The sequence below is a fragment of the Phaethon lepturus genome, unplaced genomic scaffold, assembly GCF_000687285.1.
Source record: "Phaethon lepturus isolate BGI_N335 unplaced genomic scaffold, ASM68728v1 scaffold16051, whole genome shotgun sequence".
Taxonomy (NCBI): domain Eukaryota; kingdom Metazoa; phylum Chordata; class Aves; order Phaethontiformes; family Phaethontidae; genus Phaethon; species Phaethon lepturus.
In genome coordinates, this window is record NW_010519996.1 from 24,388 (window position 1) to 46,847 (window position 22,460).

Consider the following 22,460-nt stretch of genomic DNA (forward strand, 5'->3'; position numbering starts at 1 on the left):
GGGATAATGATTTAGTATTTATACATTTAACTTAAAAGTATTTATGTTTCTTTATCTTCATTTGGAAATAGGTTTAGTTTTTGTGAAGGATGCCTCCTTGATGTTAATAACCTCGCACTTTTTTCCGTCTTAAGGTTTTCTTCATAAGAAGGATTTTTCTAAATAGAATTGCATGTTTCATTTTCAGAAAGTCTTTGACCTTTCCAGTACTTATATAAGGAATTATGTGTAACTAATTGTAAATCAAATAGGGAAATTTATGCTATATACACAACAATTTTCTGGATGAACTGTATGTAGGTGAGTATCTGTCAGTGTCTGATTTTAACAAGCGGAGAACATTTATTTTATGGAGGGCTGTATGCCTAAGTCTGTCTTGATAATGCTGCAATATATTTGAATAGTATGTCACTTCAGTATGAGCTATGGATGCTCTAGGGGTGGTATAGCGTCCAGCTCTGGAGCTCTTAGCCACAAGAAAGACATGGATCCATTGGAGTGGGTCCAAAGGAGGGTGACAGAAATGGTCAGAGGGCTGGAACACCTCTTCTGTGAGGACAGGCTGAGAGTTGAGATTGTTCAGCCTGGAGAAGAGAAGGCTCCAGGGAGATCTTATTGCAGCCTTCCAGTGCTTAAAGGGGGCTTCTAAGAAAGATGGGGCAGACTTGTTAGCAGGGTCTGTTGTGATAGGACAAGGGGTAATGGTTTTAAACTAGAAGAGGGTAGATTCAGACTAGATAGAAGGAAGAAATTTTTCGCAATGAAAGTGGTGAACCCTCATTGGCACAGTTTTCCCAGAGAGGTGGTAGATGGCCCATCCATGGCAACGTTCCAGGTCAGATTGGACGGGCCTCTGAGTAACATGATCTAGTTGAAAATGTCCCTGCTTATTGCAGTGCGGTTGGACTAGGTGGCCTTAAAAGGTTCCTTCCAACCCAAAGATTCTATGATTTCCATAGAAATTTCTTCTACCTAGATAACTGACCAAAGTTACATGAAGGCACTGGCCTTGTTAGAAGCTCACCTGGGAACATGTGAGTTTCTGTGTCGTTAGCTGCCTTATTTCTAAAGTGTAGGAACACGATTAGGTGTCACAGAAGTCCTGGTTCTGCAAGGTTAAACTAATCACTTAATCTGCCTTATTTTTCTCATACCACATGGAGGTAATGAAACACATTTGATGACTTCATAAATGCAAAGGAGAGGTATGTGCAGCAGCTGAGGACTTCCACCCTTTTCCTTAACAGCCTCGTAGATAGCCAGGAGTGAGAACTGGAATTGAACATGTGCCTAAGAGTGCATGGGCAAGAAAAACCTGAGGAATTCAAATCAGTTGCATAGCTGTACTGCAGGGTAGATTTAATGAGATATGGGTGGGCTGTTCATTATTTTCTGAACGATGTAATTTTAATTAAAAACAAAAACTATTAGGCAAAGTTTTATTTTTAATAAATACTCTGCCCCCTATGAAATTATCTGTTGGAGGCGAGGTTCAAGAAGAACACAAAGGTTCCCCCAGAAGGAAGACTTTTTTATTAAATGAAGTTTTCTACTTTCTTGCTTCTGTATTTATTTGCCTCCCATCCTTGATTTGTATGTGATGATAAGATATTCCATACTGTGCAGTTAGGCACTGAACAACAGAACTGCATTTGCAGTGGATTCAACAGTGATTCACTGTAGACCTGTGCTTTTTAACTAAAAAATGTTTCTTGTGCTCTCTGACTCTTCATTCTGCTGTTGTAGTCATAAACTATTAGAGATGCAGGTGAAAGATAAAAATGATTTTTGTATGGGCACCACTAAACAACTGATTACTTTGCCTTTGCAAGGTTGTAGCTGTTCTGTTTTGTTTTGTATGAGAGCTTGCTGCTGTGCTAGCTGCATGTTGTGTGATACTGTGCCGGTTGGTGACACAGCCTAGAACTTTTGCTGTGTGGCAATATCTTTTGCTGGTTGCTTGGTAAACATTTGCAGCATTTGAGTGGATCACTGCATTATCTGTTGAATTGATCTGTACCTGGCCACCCACACTTTTCACAGAGGATGTCTGAATTATACTGGGTGTGTTCATCTGATGTCATGCTAATTAAATGCCTGCTTGATTTGTGCTAGTATAAAGGTGACATTATTCTATAGATGTTACTTTCTTAGAAACAATATTGGTAAAATATTTCCTGTAGGCTTTAACCATATTGTTGCTAAATGAGAAATGTTCTGAAGATCCATTTCTCTTCCTCTCTGGACTTTTTGCTAATGGTTCTCCAAATGCATGCACACATCCTCTCTGCTTCCCTCTTCTTACTTCCTCATATATATCTCCTCCTATGTGATTATATTTTAAAAGTGTGCACCATATTCACCTCTAAAAATGAGTATGTAGATTTGCAATTCTGGTTCTATGATCTGTTAGCAGACAAGAACTGCACAGGTATGTCTGTGCTGTCATGTTAACTCTGGACCTCACAGATGAATCCAAACATCCTAGTGGTGCTCACTGGTGCCTTGTTGGGAGAGGAAGTGATTAACATTTGAGCTCTGCCAGTGTAGGTGGCATGGATTTAACTGGTCAAGCCACTTGTCTTTTTAAACGCAGTCTGAACTTGACCCCTGATGCCTGTATAAACACAATTAAGGAGAGCAAATTCCAAAGAATTCTTGTCATTTGATGTTGAGGGGGATAGAGTTAATGTGCTAGGGGGAGGATCACAAGTAGTACAGAATTAAATTAAGATCTGGACAGTGATGTTTATCGGGTTTTTGGAAGAGGCAGAACAGACAAAGCAAGATGAGAAGGATCCTGCTCAGAAGGAAGACATTGTGGTTTCTGCTTGAAATAAAAAAGATTTGGTTTGTAGATCATAGATCTACCAGAATTAATATTCTTCCAGGCAAGATGATCTTTGTCCAGCTGAAGCTTTTCTGAGTGGAAGTGGGAAAGTATTAAATGTAATGTAGAGCATGTGACTCAAAGCATCCCTGAAATGGCTGGCAGAGGTAATTAAAGTAGTTAATCTCAGCTATGATATTACTATATATCATTCCTTTTGGTTTTCTGAAGCTGATGAGATGTGTACGGTTGTTGGACAGACAGTAATTAAAATGCCAAGGTACTTTTTTGCAAGATAATCTAACTGGTTAAAGTTGTAGCATTGTAATTATCTCCCTATGCTGTCTTCTTTTCATTCTAATATAGTTTACAGTATTAAAAGTCAGTGCCTTGATTACCATTGTATGATATCCAGCACTTGCTTTAGTTCTTCCAGTTCTCCACTGGAATGAGGAATGTTAGGATGTAGGAGGAAGGATAATGACGCGTGGAAGTAATCTCCGCTACTAGTATTCACTTCATGGGGGAAAGAAAATCCCATTACTCATTGCTGGAGAGCTTTCCAGGGGACTAGATGTCCATTCTGTATGACTAATGACATACCCAACATTCAGACTGCCCTCTGTCATTTAAGAAAAGTTACAGCCATGAAAGACCAGATAGGCCAAATTATTGTCTTGGCTATGCCATGGAAGACAAGTAGTAGCAGTTAAAATTACAGTGATGGTGCCAGAGGCTTTCTGCCTAGAAATTCCCTGTATGGCTGTTCTGCTATTAGTCCATAGATTATCATTACTAGAATGTCTCAAATTAGTAAATTAAGTGGGAGGACCACTAAGTAATGGGGTGGCCAACTTCAGTTCTATAGGTACTTTCATTTTGTGGGCTTTTGTTATAGGGAACAGAATGTTATCAGGTAGTAGAGGTGACGGAACTGGCATGACATTTAAACAAGAATTAAACCAAGCCAGAAGCTTCCAAAGAGGAAGAGAGAAGGAGGGAAATAGAAAAATGCATATAAAATATTCCAGAATATCTATGTAGTACACATGTAGATATATGTAGTACAGAGATAACAGTCTCTGTTTAAACACTAAAAGTGATCCTGCTTGCCTTCCAAAACCGGTTTTAGCCTGCATGGTGTTGTTCCTGGTTATGATCCTTTGTGACATGCCATTTCAAAATGCAAAAATGAAAACAAAGGAAAGAAAAAGGGGATGGAAGGTAGGAAGAAGCTTGACTATACTGTAAATTAGTATGAGAACTACTCTAGCCTTATCTACATTTTTTACTTTCTACAGAGTTACAGCTTGAATGTCAAAGAAGAGTTGAAAAGAAAATAAACTTGCTTATCAGAACAAAGTGCTTCAATTAAAGGTTACAGTGGCTGGCATGAGCTGGATGGTTGTATGGTTTTGCAGAGTGGACTCAGCTGAGCTGCTTGTTAATGAATTAGGTTGGCACAGGATTTTGGCAGTGGGAGTAGAGTAACATTCACTTTCGCAACTATCCGCAGTTGTCTACAACTGTCTACAGGGATTTTTTTCAAAGATACACAACCTGCAAAATACCTTGTAAAAGTTTAACATGCTTGCTCAGCAGTGTCTTTAAAACATTTCAAGATATTTTATCACTGCTTTGCCTTTACTTCGGATCTTGGATCGTACTGTGGGTTTTTTGTTATTAGAAGTTAAAAGTTAAACATTAGAGAATTTTTTCTAAGCAAGTGTATTCTTTTTCCTTCTATTCAGCTGATTTTCATAAAATGCTCACCTACCAGAGATACTAATTTAGCTCAGCTAGTAGAGAATTCTCTTTTTGATGTGGAAATGTCAGTTTTTAAATTCTGATGTCCGTTTTGAAAGGAGATCAATCAGTCATTAAAGCTTATCATCTGCCACTGATCTTTGGGCGTGATATGAAGCATGATATCCCAATTGGAAAGAGGGATACTGCGCTGCTTCTTATGTATCTGTAGCACAGAAATACTTATGGAGCCAGAATCCTTTATTTCTGTTTCATTAATTTACTCCAAAGTCTAAGTAAGGCATTTTCTTGTGGCAATATCAAGCAATGTGATAGTATATTTTTCTTCCTTCAGTTTAAAACCTCAGTTTAATGATGTATTAATCAAATGTACAGTAACTAAAGCTAGTTGATGAAATAATCTTAAACTGCATGAAGTTGTTAATCTCAGTCTAGCAGGTGTTTCAGATTATGTAAAAATGATTTATCAGGCTGAATCACAGACAAAATAAAGCCATTTCTCTTAAAACAGAAGTTAAACCACAAAAAATATAGATATGTTTAGGTTTGTATTCTTACAACTGACATGGATTTCAAGCTCTAATGTTTGCACTTCTTTCTTTCTTCTGGGAGTAGAGCTCTTACTTGAAAACTTCCAGTCTCTTTTTCAATATCGAAGTACAGTATTGTACTACTACCTTTTTTTTTCTATTCAAATAGCTATCCTTTCAATAGGATGCTTTTCCATCTTCAATAAATAAACTAGTCCACAGATGTATTTTATTTCCATTGCACCTACTGTTATTTTTTAGCATGTTCAAACATAATTTCAATAAATTTGTGAAAAATGTGCCTCCACACCTGTCTTGGCAGGGCTTGAAAAAGGAGGAGGGCTTCCAAAAAATAATTAGAAACAAATGGCTGTGGCTTGCTGTTCTGATTAACATTTGAGAGAGATTACTCAAAAGAAGTCTTGCAGCGGATCCAGGACCTTTCCAGGGATTTCTCCTCGGCACTGAAGTTAGCTGGGAAGTTTTATACCACAACGAAAGTACCTTCCAACTAGAATAAAAGTTAAAATGTGGCAATCTATAATTTTCTACTCACTTTTTCCCACTCACTTCCTTTTTAAAAGAAATGGCTCAGTTTCTGTGTCCCTGATCATCAAGTACCAAATCACCACTGGACAGATGTGGAAGATGGAGGGGATACCAGGATGATTGGTGACACAGTTCTGTGAGAAGAATCAGTGGCTGTAATCCAGGCAGTCTTACACATTTACTTGCAGCCACTGGAAGTGGTCTGATTATGTTAAGGAAATGGGATGGAAAACAGTTGCTAGTTCTCCTCATGTTCCCTATGAGATTACTGATTTTTATGGCAGATGAACGGAATTTCTTCAAGAAATAAGTCTTTAAACTGACTGTGGGACATGTGGTTAGAATAACTAGAATGAGTTCTAAAATGCTGTTAAGCAATATTTGTATGGACTTTGCATATCAACATCTTCATTAACTTTCTCAGTTCACTGCACTATGCTTAAGAGTGAGGAAGCACTGTTTGAAAAAGAAGTTCCACCCTTTATGACTTTTTCTGAAGAAAATGCTACAAAATTCTGTACCAGAATTTCTGCTTATTCAGGCAGAATCCTTTTTAGAGAGTTTTTTAGGCTTTAATTAAATAAGTGCTCTAGGGCAGTTACTTATTTCTAAAATAGGAAACAACAAATCTCTGGAAAAGAGGATTGCCCAAACTGGAAAAAAGTTGACAGTAACAGGCTATGGGATTTTAAGAGTTTAAGAAATTTAAGCTTATATTTGTTGGAATATTTGGATACGATGCTGTAGTTCAGTGAAGAGAGTACAGGACAGGATTTTTCAAGCTGGTTACTCGTATCACTATGTAGCTGCATGAATCAGCTATTGATGATTTCTGCTTCGATTTTATAGGTGATGGTGGTCATCTATTTGAAAACAAACATTTCTTCAGTGAGAGTAAGAGAGCACTGAGTAGTCTGAAACCTGAAAGTGGCTTTATGGCAACTAGTTCCATCCTAGACGGCTGAGTGCTTTAGATAGGTGGGCAGTGATGGGGTTTGCTTGGAATGAGGATATCTTTGGGGGACAAGGGTGTGAGGGATTCTGGCAAGTATGTGATCCTTGCACCTTCTTTCAGTAATCGAAAATGTTAAATCCCTAGTTTTGAATGAATGGGGAAATATTTGCCGAGTTGGAAGCTCTCAGTACCACTCTTAGTGTTGCATCTGTCAATTTTTTCTTTAAAATGTTTGTACTGTTGTTTCTAAAATGTTAGTGTAGACATGTCATTTGTAGGTGGCTGGGTTTGTTTACTGATGAACTCGTGACTGAAACAGATTGGATCGAATCTAGCAAGTACTGACTAATCCTGCAACAAAATGATGCAGGAATCAATAACAGAATGGGTTCCTCTAGTTTGGGTTGAGTCCTTGTTAGTTTGTTGCTGGTTTTTTTTCATAGCTGTGTTCAACAGGAGTTAATATGCATTGGTACCTGTCACTGTATTCCCTGCTCCTGTCAGCTTTCCCTCTGCACACCTCTTGTGTGCTGAGTGCCTTAGAGCCTCTTCTCAGTGTTCAGTTAATCTCTAGGGTTGGGGCTTCTCCTGTGCTTTGATCAGCGCTTACATGTTGTTGTGGTTTAGCCCCAGCCGACAACTAAGCACCATGCAGCCGCTCACTCACTCCCCCTCCCACAGTGGGACAGGGGAGAGAATTAGAAAAAAAAAAACCTCGTGGCTGGAGATAAACACAGTTTAATAGGACAGAAAGAGAGAAAGAAACAACAATGATAATACCAATAAAGGAATGTACAAGAACAAGTGATGCCCAATACAGCAATTGCTCAGCACCCGGCAATCGACAGCCTGTCCTCGAGCAGCGATTTCCCTCCCTCGGCTAACTCCAGTTTATGTACTGGGCATGACGTCGTATGGTAGGGAATATCTCTTTGGCCAGCCTGGGTCAGCTGTCCTGGCTGTGTCCCCTCCCAGCTCCCCGTGCACCCCCAGCCTTCTTACTGGCAGGCCAGCACGAGAAGCTGGACTGTCCTTGGCTGCTTAGCAACAACCCAAAACATCAGCACCTTATCAACAGTTTCTCATCCCAAATCCAAAACATAGTCTCACACTAGCTTCTGTGAAGAAAACCAGCTCTATCCTGGCTGAAACCAGGACACATGTATAGTAATTTCTTTCAACAGTGACAAATCATTTGCTCACTAGACAAGGGCAGAGTAAAAAGGCAAAAAATCCAAAAACCTGCTTCCAAAGCTGATTTATCAATGAGTTGTTCAAATGAAGTAATGCTCCCCATCTTCCCCTCCCCTCAAAAAAAACCCAACCCCAAACAAAACCCAGACAGACACCACCCCCAGCACCCTTCCATCCTGCTGGCCAAGGTAACCAAGGTAGATGTATTTCTCAAAATGGCATTGCAGAACATGAGGCAAAACAAAGATGAAACTTAATGGTCCTGGGGTGATTACTAAAATGATAAGGTGTTGGGTTTTCAGGGCCTTGGTTGCTCTGTGTTGAGTGTCTGGGCTTTAGAGGTTTTCTCATTAGCTTTTATATGTTTCCTAATAACAATGATACAATCCAAGCAGTAGATTTCTGAAAGAAGATTGCAGTTCATGGGTAAGGTCACTAGTCATCAGTAGCATCATTTAATACTGATCAGACTGTTTTATATCTAGAATGTGCTTTGTGTTATGTCAGAGTGATTCATTATTTATTTCATATTGGCGCTCTGGTGTGTAATACGTGATCCTTGTAAAATCCCCATAGTGTTGGCAGTTTTCAGAGATTTGGGTAGGAAAGACCTAATTAATGCCTTATCTCTTCTTGCACCCTCCTTACTGATGCTTTTTTCTTGCTTGTAGTGCCTGTTGTTCTATGCTGTTCTCTGCTCTTCAGAGAACTAATGCATAGTAAGAGCTGATTTATTCTGTGGCAGGAAGCATAGATTCTTCTTTGAAGAATCTGTTCGGTTGCACAGTTGTTCAAAATAGCCACCACTTGAAGGTTTGTCTTTTATCTGATCAAATAAACTCTGTAAAATATGGCAAAATTTTCCATAATGAGTTGCTTTTCTTATGCTTATTACTGTCATTGGGCTGTAGGGCAGCAGTGCCACTTTGCTTTCGACAGCTTCTTGCACAGACTTTGTTGCAGAGAAACTCATGTAATATATAAGCATTGAGGGTTGTGCTGTGATAGTCACTGAAGCTGATGAGAGCCACAGAGCATATCAAAAAGGAAGTCAGAGTCAGAGTAGCTCTCAGGTATTATTTCATAAGTAGCTCCTTTCCTCACCTGACTACAAAAATTAATATTTGAAGCCTTGTCTATTTTCTTAGTATCATAAACCTAAAAACCTGGGGAAGATGGAGAGCTGGTTTATAATGCACATATCAATAACAAAACATGAACACACGCAGTAAGATGCTTGATGTTGAAACTCAGTACAGCTGTCATATTGGCAGAAAATCTGCCACAGATAGAAGTAAGATTGAACAGTTGTATCATGCAATGTTTCTGAAAAGACACCTCAATTAGGATTTAGCAGATATTTCTGAAAGTTTTAAGGGTTGGACCCTCTTCTGAATACGTGCCCCTGACCACACTAACGTAACTGTTGAGACAAGGAAGCAGGCCTTTTAGAAGACAAAAATTAATTGGGGGAAAATGCCTGAATCTTCCCTGCAAGGCCATTTCTCCAGTGGAATTTTTGTGGAGCTTGCAGCCCCATGGTGGGTTCTGACCCAAAGGGCGGCAGAAGCTCTCAGCAGAGCAGATGAAGCTGTGCTTTCCCAGCCCGCCTTCCTTCCAGGCTGTAATCTAGGGCTTTAGTGGGACTCATGAGCATCTGGTGTTTGTTTTTTGCCCACTGAAAAAAGGAAGAGCTGAGAGCGTGGCCATAACCTGTTTGAATTGATATGGTCTGTTTAATAAACAGGAGACCATATATTTGCTCACTGATGTTTTTGAGTCTTCCTGGAGAACACATTTAAGCACAGTCAATTAGTAAAATCTGCTATGGACTGCATAGACAGGCCCACTTCATTTGGAGCCAGTGTTTTAATTGAGGAGTTTAAGAGCTGAGCAATGTCCTTCAAGAAGTTACCATCTCACTCATTGTATCCCCGTGCTTGCTTCTATTTATGGCATTACATTTGAAATGTTGTGATAGAGAGACTATCTTAGCACAGCAAATACTGAAAGGTGAAAATAGTGAAATCTAATCTTTTCTGAGAAGGTGAGGAGGACTCCCAATACCTAGGTACTACCATGATTCAGTTAACAAAGTTGACCAAAACAACCTGCCCCAAATATTTAGGAAGAAAAATCTAAAGCTGAGGTTAGAGGACAGGATTTAGGTGCTTGATACACTTTTGAGAATGAAGGAATGCCTATTCTCAGCTTCAACCCCCAAACTTAAACAAACAAACAAATAAAACCCTCATTTGTTTTCTTGTCAACGGCAGCTATTTGTTATACAGCCGTTAAGGTGAAATTTCTGTAGTTGGAAGAGAAGCATATACTTGAAGTATTTGATAGCTGCTTGTTGCCACTTCATCTCTATTTGCCAAGAGTCAGGAGCACAACTTTGAGGTTATCTATAGTATGGATGTAGGCAAGTAAATAACACCTCATGGAAAGCTGGCGTTTGATTTCAGAGGGTCAGAGTGTTGGATATATATGCACAGACTGATGTATACATTCTAACTGCTTCTGATGTCCTGTGGTTTTTTGTGGCCACTACTTCAGGAAAAAAGTGAAAGTAAATGGAAGGAAAGAAAGTAAAAGCAGATAATCTCATGTTTTTTTGAAGTACTAAGGATTCTATGAATGATTATTTAATTTTTTGTTGTTGTTGTTGTTTGTTTTTTTTTTTTTTTACCTGAATGTGCTTATTTGGGAGGTAATTAGAGGACTTGTAATACCCCACTTGTTTGATCACAACTCCTGCTTGTGACATTTTATAATGAGTATATAGCTTATAAATAACATTTTGAAGGTATAAGGTTATACAGAGATAATTGAACATCTGAAATGCATTGGCACAAGGCCAAAGGCTAAGCACTTTCCACCATCCCTTCTAAATTGAATAACTTCACTTTATGAAGTGTATCATCAGAAATTGTTTTCATTACTCCTGAGGGCAAATTAAGGTTAATAAAAATCCAATTCCAGATTACCCATATGTATGAATATTTGTATTTTTAGAACCTTTCTTTGTCAATTACATTCCTCACTGACTGTATGTCTGTGAATACAGGTACATAGGTCATAGTTTCAGCTCATGTATTTCTACAGTTTTGAACTCTCTTACCTCTCTGAGGCAGACTTCCTCTAAACATGATTGTGAGACCCAGCAGGATTTTTCAAACTGAGCAAAATTAAATGCACTTCTACCACTAAGCTGTGGTTTCCTAATATCCCCTGAATCCCACCATCCTGGATTCCACTTGACCCACATAGCAGCCATTTGACCCACCTGCTTCACTCCTTGAAACCAATATTTGTATATTCTCTAAATGTTACTTTTAATAGCATATTCTTCATACAAGGCAACTCAGTATTTTGTGGATTCCTAGGCAATCTAGGAAACTCTTTACTAAAGGTGAATTAGGGGGGGAGGTTTTTCAGTTTGCTTCCTGTGGCAAATTAGTTACATACATAATCTGAAATAGCAAACACATGTTGGAGTCACGTCTTTTAGTACTCCGCTTTTACAACTTTCGATTATAGTCTTGTCAGAAGTGCCCTCTTTTCCCTCCACTGCTCCATGCTCTCTCTCTCTCCTCCCCACTTCCCAAAAAAGAGGACTTCTGCTGTCTTGATAAGACAGCTGTTTCTGCCTCTTCAGTGTAAGACAGAACTTTGTGTATAAAGAACAGTATAGTGGCCTAGTGTACAGGAATATTTAGCCAGGATAATCTTTCAGCCTTTATCATGTGTAGATTCAGGGACTCGCTTTTTCAGAGAGGGTGTCTTTATCACTTGGTGGGTTTTTTTCATCTATGAATTTATCAGTTTGTAAAAATCTATGTACTCATACAGCACCAAGAATAGCTTTTGGCAGAATTATCCTGTTGATATTTTTTTTAAAGAAAGGTTTTTTTCCACCCCAAAAATCAAATTAAGGAATTAATAAATTGCTTTTGTTGATCTTAACATTAAATGAAAAAATTTCACACCAATTAGTTAATATTCTCAGTCTATTAATAAAGTGCCAATACTGAGAACAAAGCATGAGGAAAACCAAGGAGAAGTCATAGTTGGGAATGCTTGGAGGAAAAAATAAATGATGTTGCCATTTATAAATCTATGCAGCCTGTTATGCAATTGTTGCATTTATATGTTTTTTCCTTTGTTGAATGAAACAATGTTTAAACATTTTTTCTGTACAGGTTATTGACATGCCAGAACACAATCCTGGAGATATGGGTGGAACAATGAGACTGGGGAAGAGGAGGACTGTTTTCAAAACACAAAACTCTGTTTTAAGTAAGTTATGTTTCTACTCTTACAAATAGCCTTTTGGATGGGAAGTCTGTAACACAGCAAAGCAAAAATCACAGAATCATGGAATAGTTTGGGTTGGAAGGGACCTTCAAAGGTCATCTAGTCCAACCCCCCTGCAGTGAGCAGGGACATCTTCAACTAGAGCATGTTGCTCAGACCCCCGTCCAACATGACCTGGAATGTTGCCAGGCATGGGGCATCTACCACCTCTCTGGGAAAACTCTGCCAGTGTTTCATCACCCTCATTGTGAAAATTTTCTTCCTTCTATCTAGTCTGAATCTACCCTCTTCTAGTTTAAAACCATTGCCCCTTGTCCTATTGCAACAAACCCTGCTAACAAGTCTGTCCCCATCTTTCTTAGAAGCCCCCTTTAAGTACTGGAAGGGTGCAATAAGATCTCTCTGGAGCCTTCTCTTCTCCAGGCTGAACAATCCCAACTCCCTCAGCCTGTCCTCACAGGAGAGGTGTTCCAGCCCTCTGATCATTTCTGTTGCCCTCCTCTGGACCTGCACCAGCAGGTCCATGACTCTGCTGTGCTGAGGGCTCCAGAGCTGGACACAGGACTCCAGGTAGGGTCTCACCAGAGCACGGGAGAGGGGCAGAACCACCTCCCTTGACCTGCTGGCCAGACTTCTTTGGATGCAGCCCAGGATACGGTTGGCCTTCTGGGCTATGAGTACACATCGCCGGCTCCTGTCCAGCTTTTCATCCACCAGTACCCCCAAGTCCTTCTTGATAGGGCTGCTCTCAATCCCTTCATCCCTCAACCTGTACTGATAGTATCAGTGGGTTGCCCCAACCCAGGTGCAGGACCTTGCACTTGGCCTTGGTGAACCTCAGGAGGTTCACATAGGCCCATTCCTCAAGCTTGTCCAGGTCCCTCTGGATGACATCCCGTCCCTCAGGCATGTCAACCGCACTGCTCAGCTTGGTGTTGTCTGCAAACTTGCTGAGGGCGCATTCGATCCCACTTTCTATGTCATTGATGAAGATATTAAAAATGCCAAAGCCCATTTTGTTAAAGGACTACAACCTCAAGCAAGCAGTTGGGTGACAGCTTCCCTCAGCTCATTCGCTCTGATCCTGTTTCTGTAAATATTTACCCAGGATTAGAATGATAAGGAAGAAATGAGACACATCTGGAAGTCCGTGTGAAAAGCTCAGGGTGTCATGTTTTACACTGCTTTAAATAAACAGTGAGGAGACCGTTGAGATAACTGAAATATATTTTCTGGTGATTTAATTAATTGTTTTCTTGGGAAGATCAGAGTGCAAGGAGTATATTCTTTCTCAAGTTTTCTTCCAATTTTCCTTATGAGTTGGTAGAACATGTAAATGATGGCGTCTGAAACCAGGGCTTCCTATTCTACCCCTGATGCTTTTTGGTAGAACTAACACAAACTCCTACCCATTATGCTCTTGCCAGGCCTAAATATTGCTTGTCATTCCCTAGGATGGCCAGTACACCTCAGCCTTAAACATCATCTGGTATCGCTGCCTTAGTCCTCACCTTGTCTTGACAATGTTTGATAGTTTGTATCCTAATTATAGCCAGGCCCTGCTTAACTCCAGTCTCTGATCTGGCACTGCCCTAGGCCTAGCTCAGCCCTGGAAACAGTCTTGTTTTGGGAAAGCAAATTATTTGTTGTAGGAAAGGAAAATTATGTGCTGTAACAGGATGTTTCAAAAGGCAAAATAAAAGCAACCGGAAGATAGAAGAAATTATTTAATTTGATCTACATGTATTTTAAAATTGACGTAATACTTAAGTCTCCTATTAATCAGCCTGTTATACAGTGGTAATGTAAGTGATGCTCAAAATGTGTAAAAAGTGGTTTCTTGTCCACTGATAAATATGGGCATATTTCTTATATTGTCCTGCCCTCAACATTTGTCTGAGCTATTACTATTAGGTAGCTATGTTGAACTTGTGGAATGTATCCTCCTTTTTTTTTTTTTTTTTTTTTTAACATCTACTTCAGCAGAAGACCAAAGTGTAATACATGTGCACATTTAATGAAATATCTGCCTTTCTAGAGAATGCCCGTGCTAGTGATCTGACTGACCTGGGTGATACTTTGCCTAGGTGTGATATAGATATGCATATCACAATATGCAAGCTGTCCTGTGGCCTGAACATTCCTTGGAAAAGTTAATAAAAATTAACATGTGTTGTAACGCTTGACCAGTATAGAAGGCACTTGTAGTTTACTCAGGAAATCTGATTCCTGTTTCTAATGCTTTACAACTTGAATAGAAATGGTGGTTTTGAAAAGGCAGTTCCTTAAAATTAAGACATATACCACTTTTTGTAAAACTGCAGTACTATCACTCTACAATTTTTTGAGATCTTCTTGGCAGTCCAGTTCTTGTACCATCCCCTAAGTGAGGTAGTAATCCCAATAACACTAGGATAAATTGAGAGCAAAATTTGAGCTGTGCCTATGAGAGATATGATTAAATTCTGGTTTACTGCATACCTCTCTAACTTACTGCTTGTTGCTCTGCAATGTAGAGTCTTCCCGATTAGTCTCAGAGGACTGCAAGAGTCGTTTGGGTAATGAGATTAGGAGAACAGAGGAAAACAATATTCTCTGTCATTGGAGGTATTATGCCAGCTGCCATGCGTAATCTGTGAAAATGGAACAGATGCTACTAAAAGGCTTCCTTCACTGCACCTTTTGCGTACTATTGTTGTAAAACCCTGAAGGGATTTTATGTTGCTTGTTCACTCAACCATTTTTTATTTTATTTTGGGCTTTACGATTTAAATTAGTTTAAGCATGGTCTTCAGACTCTAGTCTACCTAAGCTGTTTCTAGTCAAGGAATGTTGAATATGAATCCTTAATAAACTCAGGTAATAGTAAATGAAAAGAAACTAGTCATCACTCAGAAAAACAGAAAGCTGGAGTGAGATGAATAGTGTCCTGGTATGTCTTACATGTGAAATTTTTTTGAGGTTTAAATTATAAGAATTAGTTGTAACAACTATTAAAGCAACACATTAGCATTAATTTCTTTTTTGTTGTATATTCAGGGAAACTGTATGGTGATGAAGCGTTTGTAGAGGAGCGACACAGGCACAGATATGAGGTAAGCACTGCTAATGTACTTTGTGCTCAAAAGTTAAAGCTTAAGCAAATTCTGTTTCTCTTGGTAGGCACAATTCTCCTTAAAGCCAATGGGAGATTTCTTACATAAACATAACCCAAAATTTAGTAATGATTAGATAGTATAATTTAGATCAAAAGGAACCTCTGTAAATCTTCTTGTCCAACTCCCAGTTCGGAGCTGAGCCAACTTCAAAATTAGATCAGGCTGCTCAGGGTTTTGTCCCACCTAGTTTTGAATCTCTCTGAAGAAAGATTCCACAACATCTTTTGACAGTCTGTTGCAACACTTAGCCGCTTCATTGTGAACACTTTTTTCCCTTATATCTAATAGGAAATTTCCTTGGGCAGTTTGTCTTTTATATTTCAGTCTTGTGCTGTGCATCTCTGAACAGGGTCTGGCTCTGTCTTCATACCGTTCTGTTAGATACTTGAAGTCAGCAACGAGGTCTACTCTTTGCCTTCTCTTCTCCAGGCTGAACAAATCCAGATCATCCAGTCTCTCCTCCTCTGTTGTATGTGGTCCTGCCCCGTAACCATCCTGGCTGGACCTCCTGTAGACTCCTAGTATTTTGTCAATCTCTTTCTTGTACTGAGGGGCCTGAAACTAGACACAGTATTGCAGAGGTGTTCTTGCAAGTGTTCAATGGAGGACAATAATGTAGTGTACTCTTTCTGTGGTAGAAATGGTGCAGTGTCTTAGCAAAATGGTCTTGGAGAGTGATATGAGAGATTACCTGACTTGACTTCCTGTGAAGTATTTGAAAGGTAAAAGCTTATAATCCTTAAATTCATTGCTTCTTGGCTAATTTGGCTTATTCAAAGGCTTAGATTATGTTCAGGTAGTGCACATCCTTTCACAGTCTAAATGTAGGCAGACTTCAGGCATCTGCAACTCGAAGGCCAATTCAGATCACTTTCTTCCTACCGTCCAACTCTATAGGCCCCTTGTATAGGTCCACTCCTCTGGTTGAGAACATCTGAGCAAAGGTGTTTGTGTACATTAAAAACACTATCATAGAATCATTCAAGGAGACAGGCAAGAGCTGGACTCCTAGAGTTGTCTCTGAGATAGTTCAAAAGGGACCTGACTCCATCAGTATCTCCAGAGGGGCCTGAGGTATGAGATGTGTGCATGCTGCAAACTGATTCAGACAATGTTAAGATACCTTAAAAGGCTGTGACGAGAATGTGATGGTGGTAAAGGTGCTCAGAGTTTGAATATTAACTGAGCAGTTAGAACATCACCAAGGAAATGAAACGACTCACTGCAGACCTCCTCACTTTCAAGGAGAAGCTGAACCACAGCTTGTGTCATAACTACTGGAATGCATTGTTCAAAGAGGAGGTCAGTCTTTACCCCTGCCTTAGTGGGCTGTTTAAAAAAAATGAGGAATGCAAGCTGCTCAGAATCAGGAGGACAGCAAGCAGAAGAGACCTCGGTGTTAATCTTTTGAATGTTATGTAGTAAATTTTAAATTTACTGATTCATCTATTCTTAAATAAGCATGCCCACTTTTACAAATTTATACCAGTGAGCTGTTAAAACAAGAAAGCAAAAGTTCCCAACTCTTTTCTCAATTCTTTTCGTTCTTGTATGCATACTAAAAATATTATAATTAACTGCTACTGTTTGTTAAATCAAAAAATACATAGAAATAAAATTATTATTACTTTCAATATTTCAGGTGAACCCAGAATTGACTCACTGCTTTGAAGAGAAAGGTTTGAAATTTGTTGGCCATGATACAGAAGGGAACAGAATGGAAATTATTGAACTGGAGAGTGAGTGTCTTGTCTGTAGTACTTTCTGCATCTATTAAAACTATGTAAACTATAGGTTGTTAAATGATATGTAGGCACAATACTTAGCTATCGTAACAGCCAAGATCATATTGGGGAATACCTGTTGACTTCACCTGTTTATTACAACGGGTGAAGATTCAGAGGATGTTAGGAGCCAGTCTTATGCTTCTCAAGGATTGTGTGTGTATCTAATTATCAGGGACAGACATGCTCCTTTTCCAAAAAGTCATAATTCTAGCTCAGTGGAATTTGGCTATGTAGAATTATAGAATGATTTGGGAGGTAATGTATTCCAACCCTCTGCTTCAGCACAGGGCTACCTTCAAATATAGATCAGGTTGTTGAGAGCCCTGTCAGTCAAGTTTAGAATATCTCCAAGTATGCTATTGGTTGGACTTCAAACCACTCTCCATTACTCTTTGAACCCAGCAGTCCAGTCATTTTTTAACACTTTATAGTCTACCCATAGTCTATAGCTCCCAAATTGGATGCTAGGAAACAATATCAAAAGCCTTGCTAAAGTCAGGATAAAGGAAGGCTACTTGTGCCCAATTGTCTTCCTGTCCTTCATGTGTCTGGAAATGCCTTGGAGGAGCATTTGTTCCATAATCTTGCCATAAACTGAGGTAAGGCTGACTGTCCTGTAGTTTCTTGGATCCTTCTTTTTGCCTTTCTTGAAGAAGGGTATGGTGACTGCCTTTTTCCAGTCATCAGGGACCTCTCATTTGTAAACCTTGGCCTTTTAAAGATAAAAACCAGCTTCACAATGACATTAGCCTGCTCCTTAAGCACCTTTGAATATTCTTATTCAGGTCCCAATAACTATGTTCAGTTTGCTTGAGTATATGAAATATATATATACGTGCAATATAGCTGAAGTATGAAACATCACTGGAATATATTACCTAGAGAGGCTGTGAGATCTCCATCCTTGCAGGTAGACACCTTCAACACTTGACTAGACAAAGCTGTTAGCAACCTGATTTAACTTCGAACTTGACCCTGCTTTGAACAGGAGGTGAGACTAGAGACCTCCCAAGGTGTCTTCCAATCAGTTTGTGTCTCCTTCAGTTACGCTCTGTTTGGAATCATAGAAAAAAGTATAAAAATCAAATAGAAAGCAAGCAGCTTGCTTTCACAGAAGTGATTCAGATAGATGACGGTTTGATACTGTGGAAATCTGGTGGATTTGGACTACTTTACCAAGTAAGACTTGATGTCTTTTCTAAAAGGTTCTGAAATAAAAAGGAGCTATACTGCATATGTTTGTTGAATGCTACACAGAGCAGCTCTTAGAAACAATCCCTTTGATTTTGCTTGATTCCTCGATTAACTCCTTGCTGTTAAGTCACTGTTGGCTAGGTAAATATCAGGCACCTGAAGATGCAGCCTACCTTACAAGATTTTTTTTCATTTTCTTATGTGGTGCCTAATTGCCACTGGTCAAGATAAACTCCATGCACAGAAACAGAAATTTACCATAAGAATACATTTTCGTCCTATGGAGTGCTATTTGTGACATGATGCTCCTGAGAATTAATTTTATACTCCATGCTATGTTGAAGAACAGTGCTGTATGTTTGAACCATGGTTTGAATATAGACACCTACTTACAGTGTCATGCAACTGCACCATAGAGAGTAATCTGAGAGCAAAGGATACATGTGAATTTATAAACTACTAATTGTCATGGTGTTCTTTGCTTAGTTTGTTCCTGATAGATTACCTCTGTTATGCATGCTGGTATTGGGAGGCTATTCTGTTTGCCCTGCATGAAACAACTTCTATAGAAAAGCATTGTGAAATAAATCGGGCAGGATTTTTAAATTGCATGTTACTGTGAAAAGAATAAAAGCAGCAGTAAAACCTGGAATTATTTCACAATGGGCTGCAAGGAGACTCTGATTACTAAAGAAAAACAATCATCATAGGGAGGAGTGTGGGTTGGAGTGGAAGCACAGAAATCACAGTACACTAGATAGCTTAGGCAAAGCTTTAAGAAAAATGTCCTCACAGGAAATATTTGATGCTTTTTCTTGTTCTACAGCTTTAAAGAACTAAATTGCATGCTAGAGAGAAAGAAGTTACGGGATAAATTTAGGATCTGGGTTCTCTTTAAGACATAGCAGCAGAAAGAAGAGCAGTGTATTAGATGATATAGTTTATCTTCATAGAAGAAAACCCCAGTTTTCTTGTTATCACTTATTCTGTACTGCAGAGAAGTTCCTTCAATGTTTGGGATTGTTTTGGAAATTGTTGAACCAGAAGAGGTCTGTGGTTAATTTCATCCCGTGTCCTGGCTCTAGAAGTAGGCATAGAAGTGTACGAAAATACTGTTCCTTCCTTATCCTTTTGAAGAAGACGGAAGGCAAGCAGAAACAGTAATTAAAGAGGTGCTTTGAGTGGGAAGCTGAAGATTTAAGACAAAATGAAGCAGCATGGCTTGTTTAGCTTAGCAGGTGGAATTGAATGGTGGTGATATTGTCATCCTTAATCACACAGGACAAACAGCAGGAAAGAAGAGCACCATAAGGAATGGTTATAAGCTGGTTGTAACAAAGATGGCCTGTGTATTAGGAAAAAGTTTCAAAGCAGAAGGAGAGAGTATCAGAAGAGATTTCTAGTGGGAGCAAAAAAACTTAGGGGGTGTTATGGCAGAGCCTTGACCCTTTGCATGTGAGACTACCTGATGTAGCTGCATTCTGTAACAGGAGGCTGGACTTAATGTCCCAAGAGAACCCTTCCAGGCCCAATTATTTGAAGCCTGTTTTCTCCAGTTTTCTATGGATGTTGCTTTCATATCTATCTCTTAGTGTGTAAACAGTTGCTATATGGTAATGCTTGGTCTTTTAGGAACTGTTTTATTTTTCCCCCAGATATGTATCGGTACATGTTCTGAATATATATACATAAATACACATTGGAAACCAAAATACGATGAAAATAACATGATACATTGTAGACTTTGTGATTGTTCCCCCTCCCCGCCCCCTTACATGTCAGTACAGGTTTATTATTCAGTTTTTAATTGCATCATTGTGCACATTAAGGTTGAATCACAAGATGATTTTTCCTTAATTCACCTTATTAACCTTCTGCCTCTGTTGTAAGTTGCTTTTCCTGGAAAAAGTTAAGGTTCCTGCTACCTCACCCTTAAATTCACACCTACTGATCTGGCTTCTGGACTCCTGTATGAAATCTTCAATAAACCTTTTTTCCTAACAGTTGTTCTACTATCTTCTTCCTATATCTTATAATTTTCTTTGACATCTATCTTGTAGATCACCCATACTTTGTGGGAGTTCAGTTCCACCCAGAGTTTTCCTCAAGACCTATGAAACCTTCACCTCCATACCTTGGACTGTTGCTAGCAGCAACTGGGACACTCAATGCATACTTGCAACGTGGATGTAAATTGTCTCCCAGGTAATCTTTCTTATTTACCTGCCTGCAGTTTGACAGTCACGTTTTTGGAGGGACTGTCCTGTCCTTCAATTCAGAAGTCCAGAAGAGGAAAAGGAGTTCTTCATGTATTGATTTACTTGTTCCTGTGCATGCCTAACATAAACTGCGATGTAAAAGTATCTGTAAGCAGGAAGCACAGTTCCTGACTTCCTCCTTTTCAGAGGCTATTATGGCTAAAGCCAGATCCATACATTATAACCAGAAAGAAGTAAAAAACCTTTAGTAAATTCACATGAAGTTAGTGGCCTCCTTTGTTAACTTTCATTAACAGCTGTTTCACAAGGAAAGAGATTTAGTAGAGGATCAAGCAATGAAATGAAGTTCTTACCTACTTGTATTTGAATGATGATAGTAACAAAAAAGAAAACACTGATTTTATTTTGCAGTAGCTAAATAATTAATACCATCTAGCAGAGACAGGCTTGAAACAAAACAGTTGGGATATCTTTAGACTTATGGGAGGGTTTGGACCTAGATCAAAACTGTATAGTTCAGCCAAACTAAAATCCTTTGTCCCAGTTGCCTTGGACACATGAGGTTTTTTGTTTGTTGAATGTAACAATAGATTTTAGCCAGTGTTAACTCCTTCTTGTTTATTTGAATGATATTAATAACAGTTACAATTTCACTACAATAACAATAATAAAGAGGTCAGAGGAAGCCTAGGGTACAATAACAAAAATGAAAAAAAGATTTTAAAAAGTTCACAGACTGACTGAATAATAGCACAGAACAGATTCAAACCTGGCTTATTGGCTTTTCCTCTAAACAAGGCACCAAAATTACTAGGGGTTTTTTTGTTCCTTTGTTTTTGTTTTTTGTTGAGCATTGCTTTCTATTCTTAAAATTAGGTCCCTTGCTTAAGCAAGAAATAGAAATTTTATGCAGGTTTTAGTAGTAATGGAAAATAGCCAAGCCAGTCCAGATCAATCTGTTTTGGTACCATGCTCCTTACAGGTAGCAGTTGTCTCTCATAAATGCACTTCATCTTTGCTCACCCTGGCTGATTGTGCAATGATGTACATACGGAGGGAATTTCTTTTTGATTTGTAAACTACAGCTTGATTGAAATACACTTATTACCTTACCCTGTCATTGTTATTAGTGGTCATAACATTATCGACCTTTTAAAATTTGTGCCAGTGTATTACTCAGGTCACATTTTTGTGGTGCTTGGCAGGAGGGGAGTCTTCAAGCCAAATGATCTTCAGGCTTTTCCTCTTGTGTGCACTTTCTGCCTCACAGTTCATCTTGTTTTGCGGGTACCAATATCCTTTCTCTTACTGCTTCCTCCCATAAGTATACCTATTTGTTTCTCTGAGATAAAGAAAAATTACTGGTTTTGAATGAATGATCTGTATGTGCCCTGCTAATTTAAATTTAAATCCCTTTAGCAATATAGCAATATGTTTTCTAACCTTGAATTTAAGTTTCAGCAATTACTGAATGTGCCATGCTTACACTTATTTGAATTAATACATAATAAATAAAAAGTATACTCAATTATTTTTCTTCATGTTCATACAATAAACACCAGCCAACATGTAAACATTTAGCAAGGACAAAAATTCAATCCCCTAAAACTTTATATATAAAAATACAAATGTTACTATTTACCTAGTTACACAGACCCTCTGTCTTGAGAAAGAGCATTGGAATAGAAAAACATTTTGAAGCTAAAAGAGGAGTACATTGCAGGGAAGAATGTTCAGAAGGAAATTTCAGTGCTAATTACAGCACACCCACTCATATTAACATATCCACCTGCTGAGTGGAAAGGATTTCCAGTTTAAACCCCAGAATGCTAGTGATTTCATTGAGCAGTAAAGCTAAGGCATGTCATAACAAGACTGAAACAAATCTGAGGAGAGGATTTTCTGCACACCTCGTCCAGCACTGCCTATATGAATTGTAGTCATGCTGTTGACTAGA

The 22,460-nt window shown here is 38.9% G+C and overlaps 1 protein-coding gene across 1 annotated transcript in view; it reads left to right on the forward strand.

Moving 5' to 3' along the window:
• Positions 1-22,460, forward strand: part of LOC104628605 (CTP synthase 2-like) — a 53,217-nt gene that overhangs the window by 24,309 nt on the left and 6,448 nt on the right. Inside the window, exons 7-10 of the mRNA XM_010297249.1 lie at positions 12,031-12,127; positions 15,185-15,240; positions 16,946-17,042; positions 20,345-20,489. Of these exons, the coding sequence (XP_010295551.1) occupies positions 12,031-12,127; positions 15,185-15,240; positions 16,946-17,042; positions 20,345-20,489 (395 nt within the window). The remainder of the gene's footprint in view (positions 1-12,030; positions 12,128-15,184; positions 15,241-16,945; positions 17,043-20,344; positions 20,490-22,460) is intronic.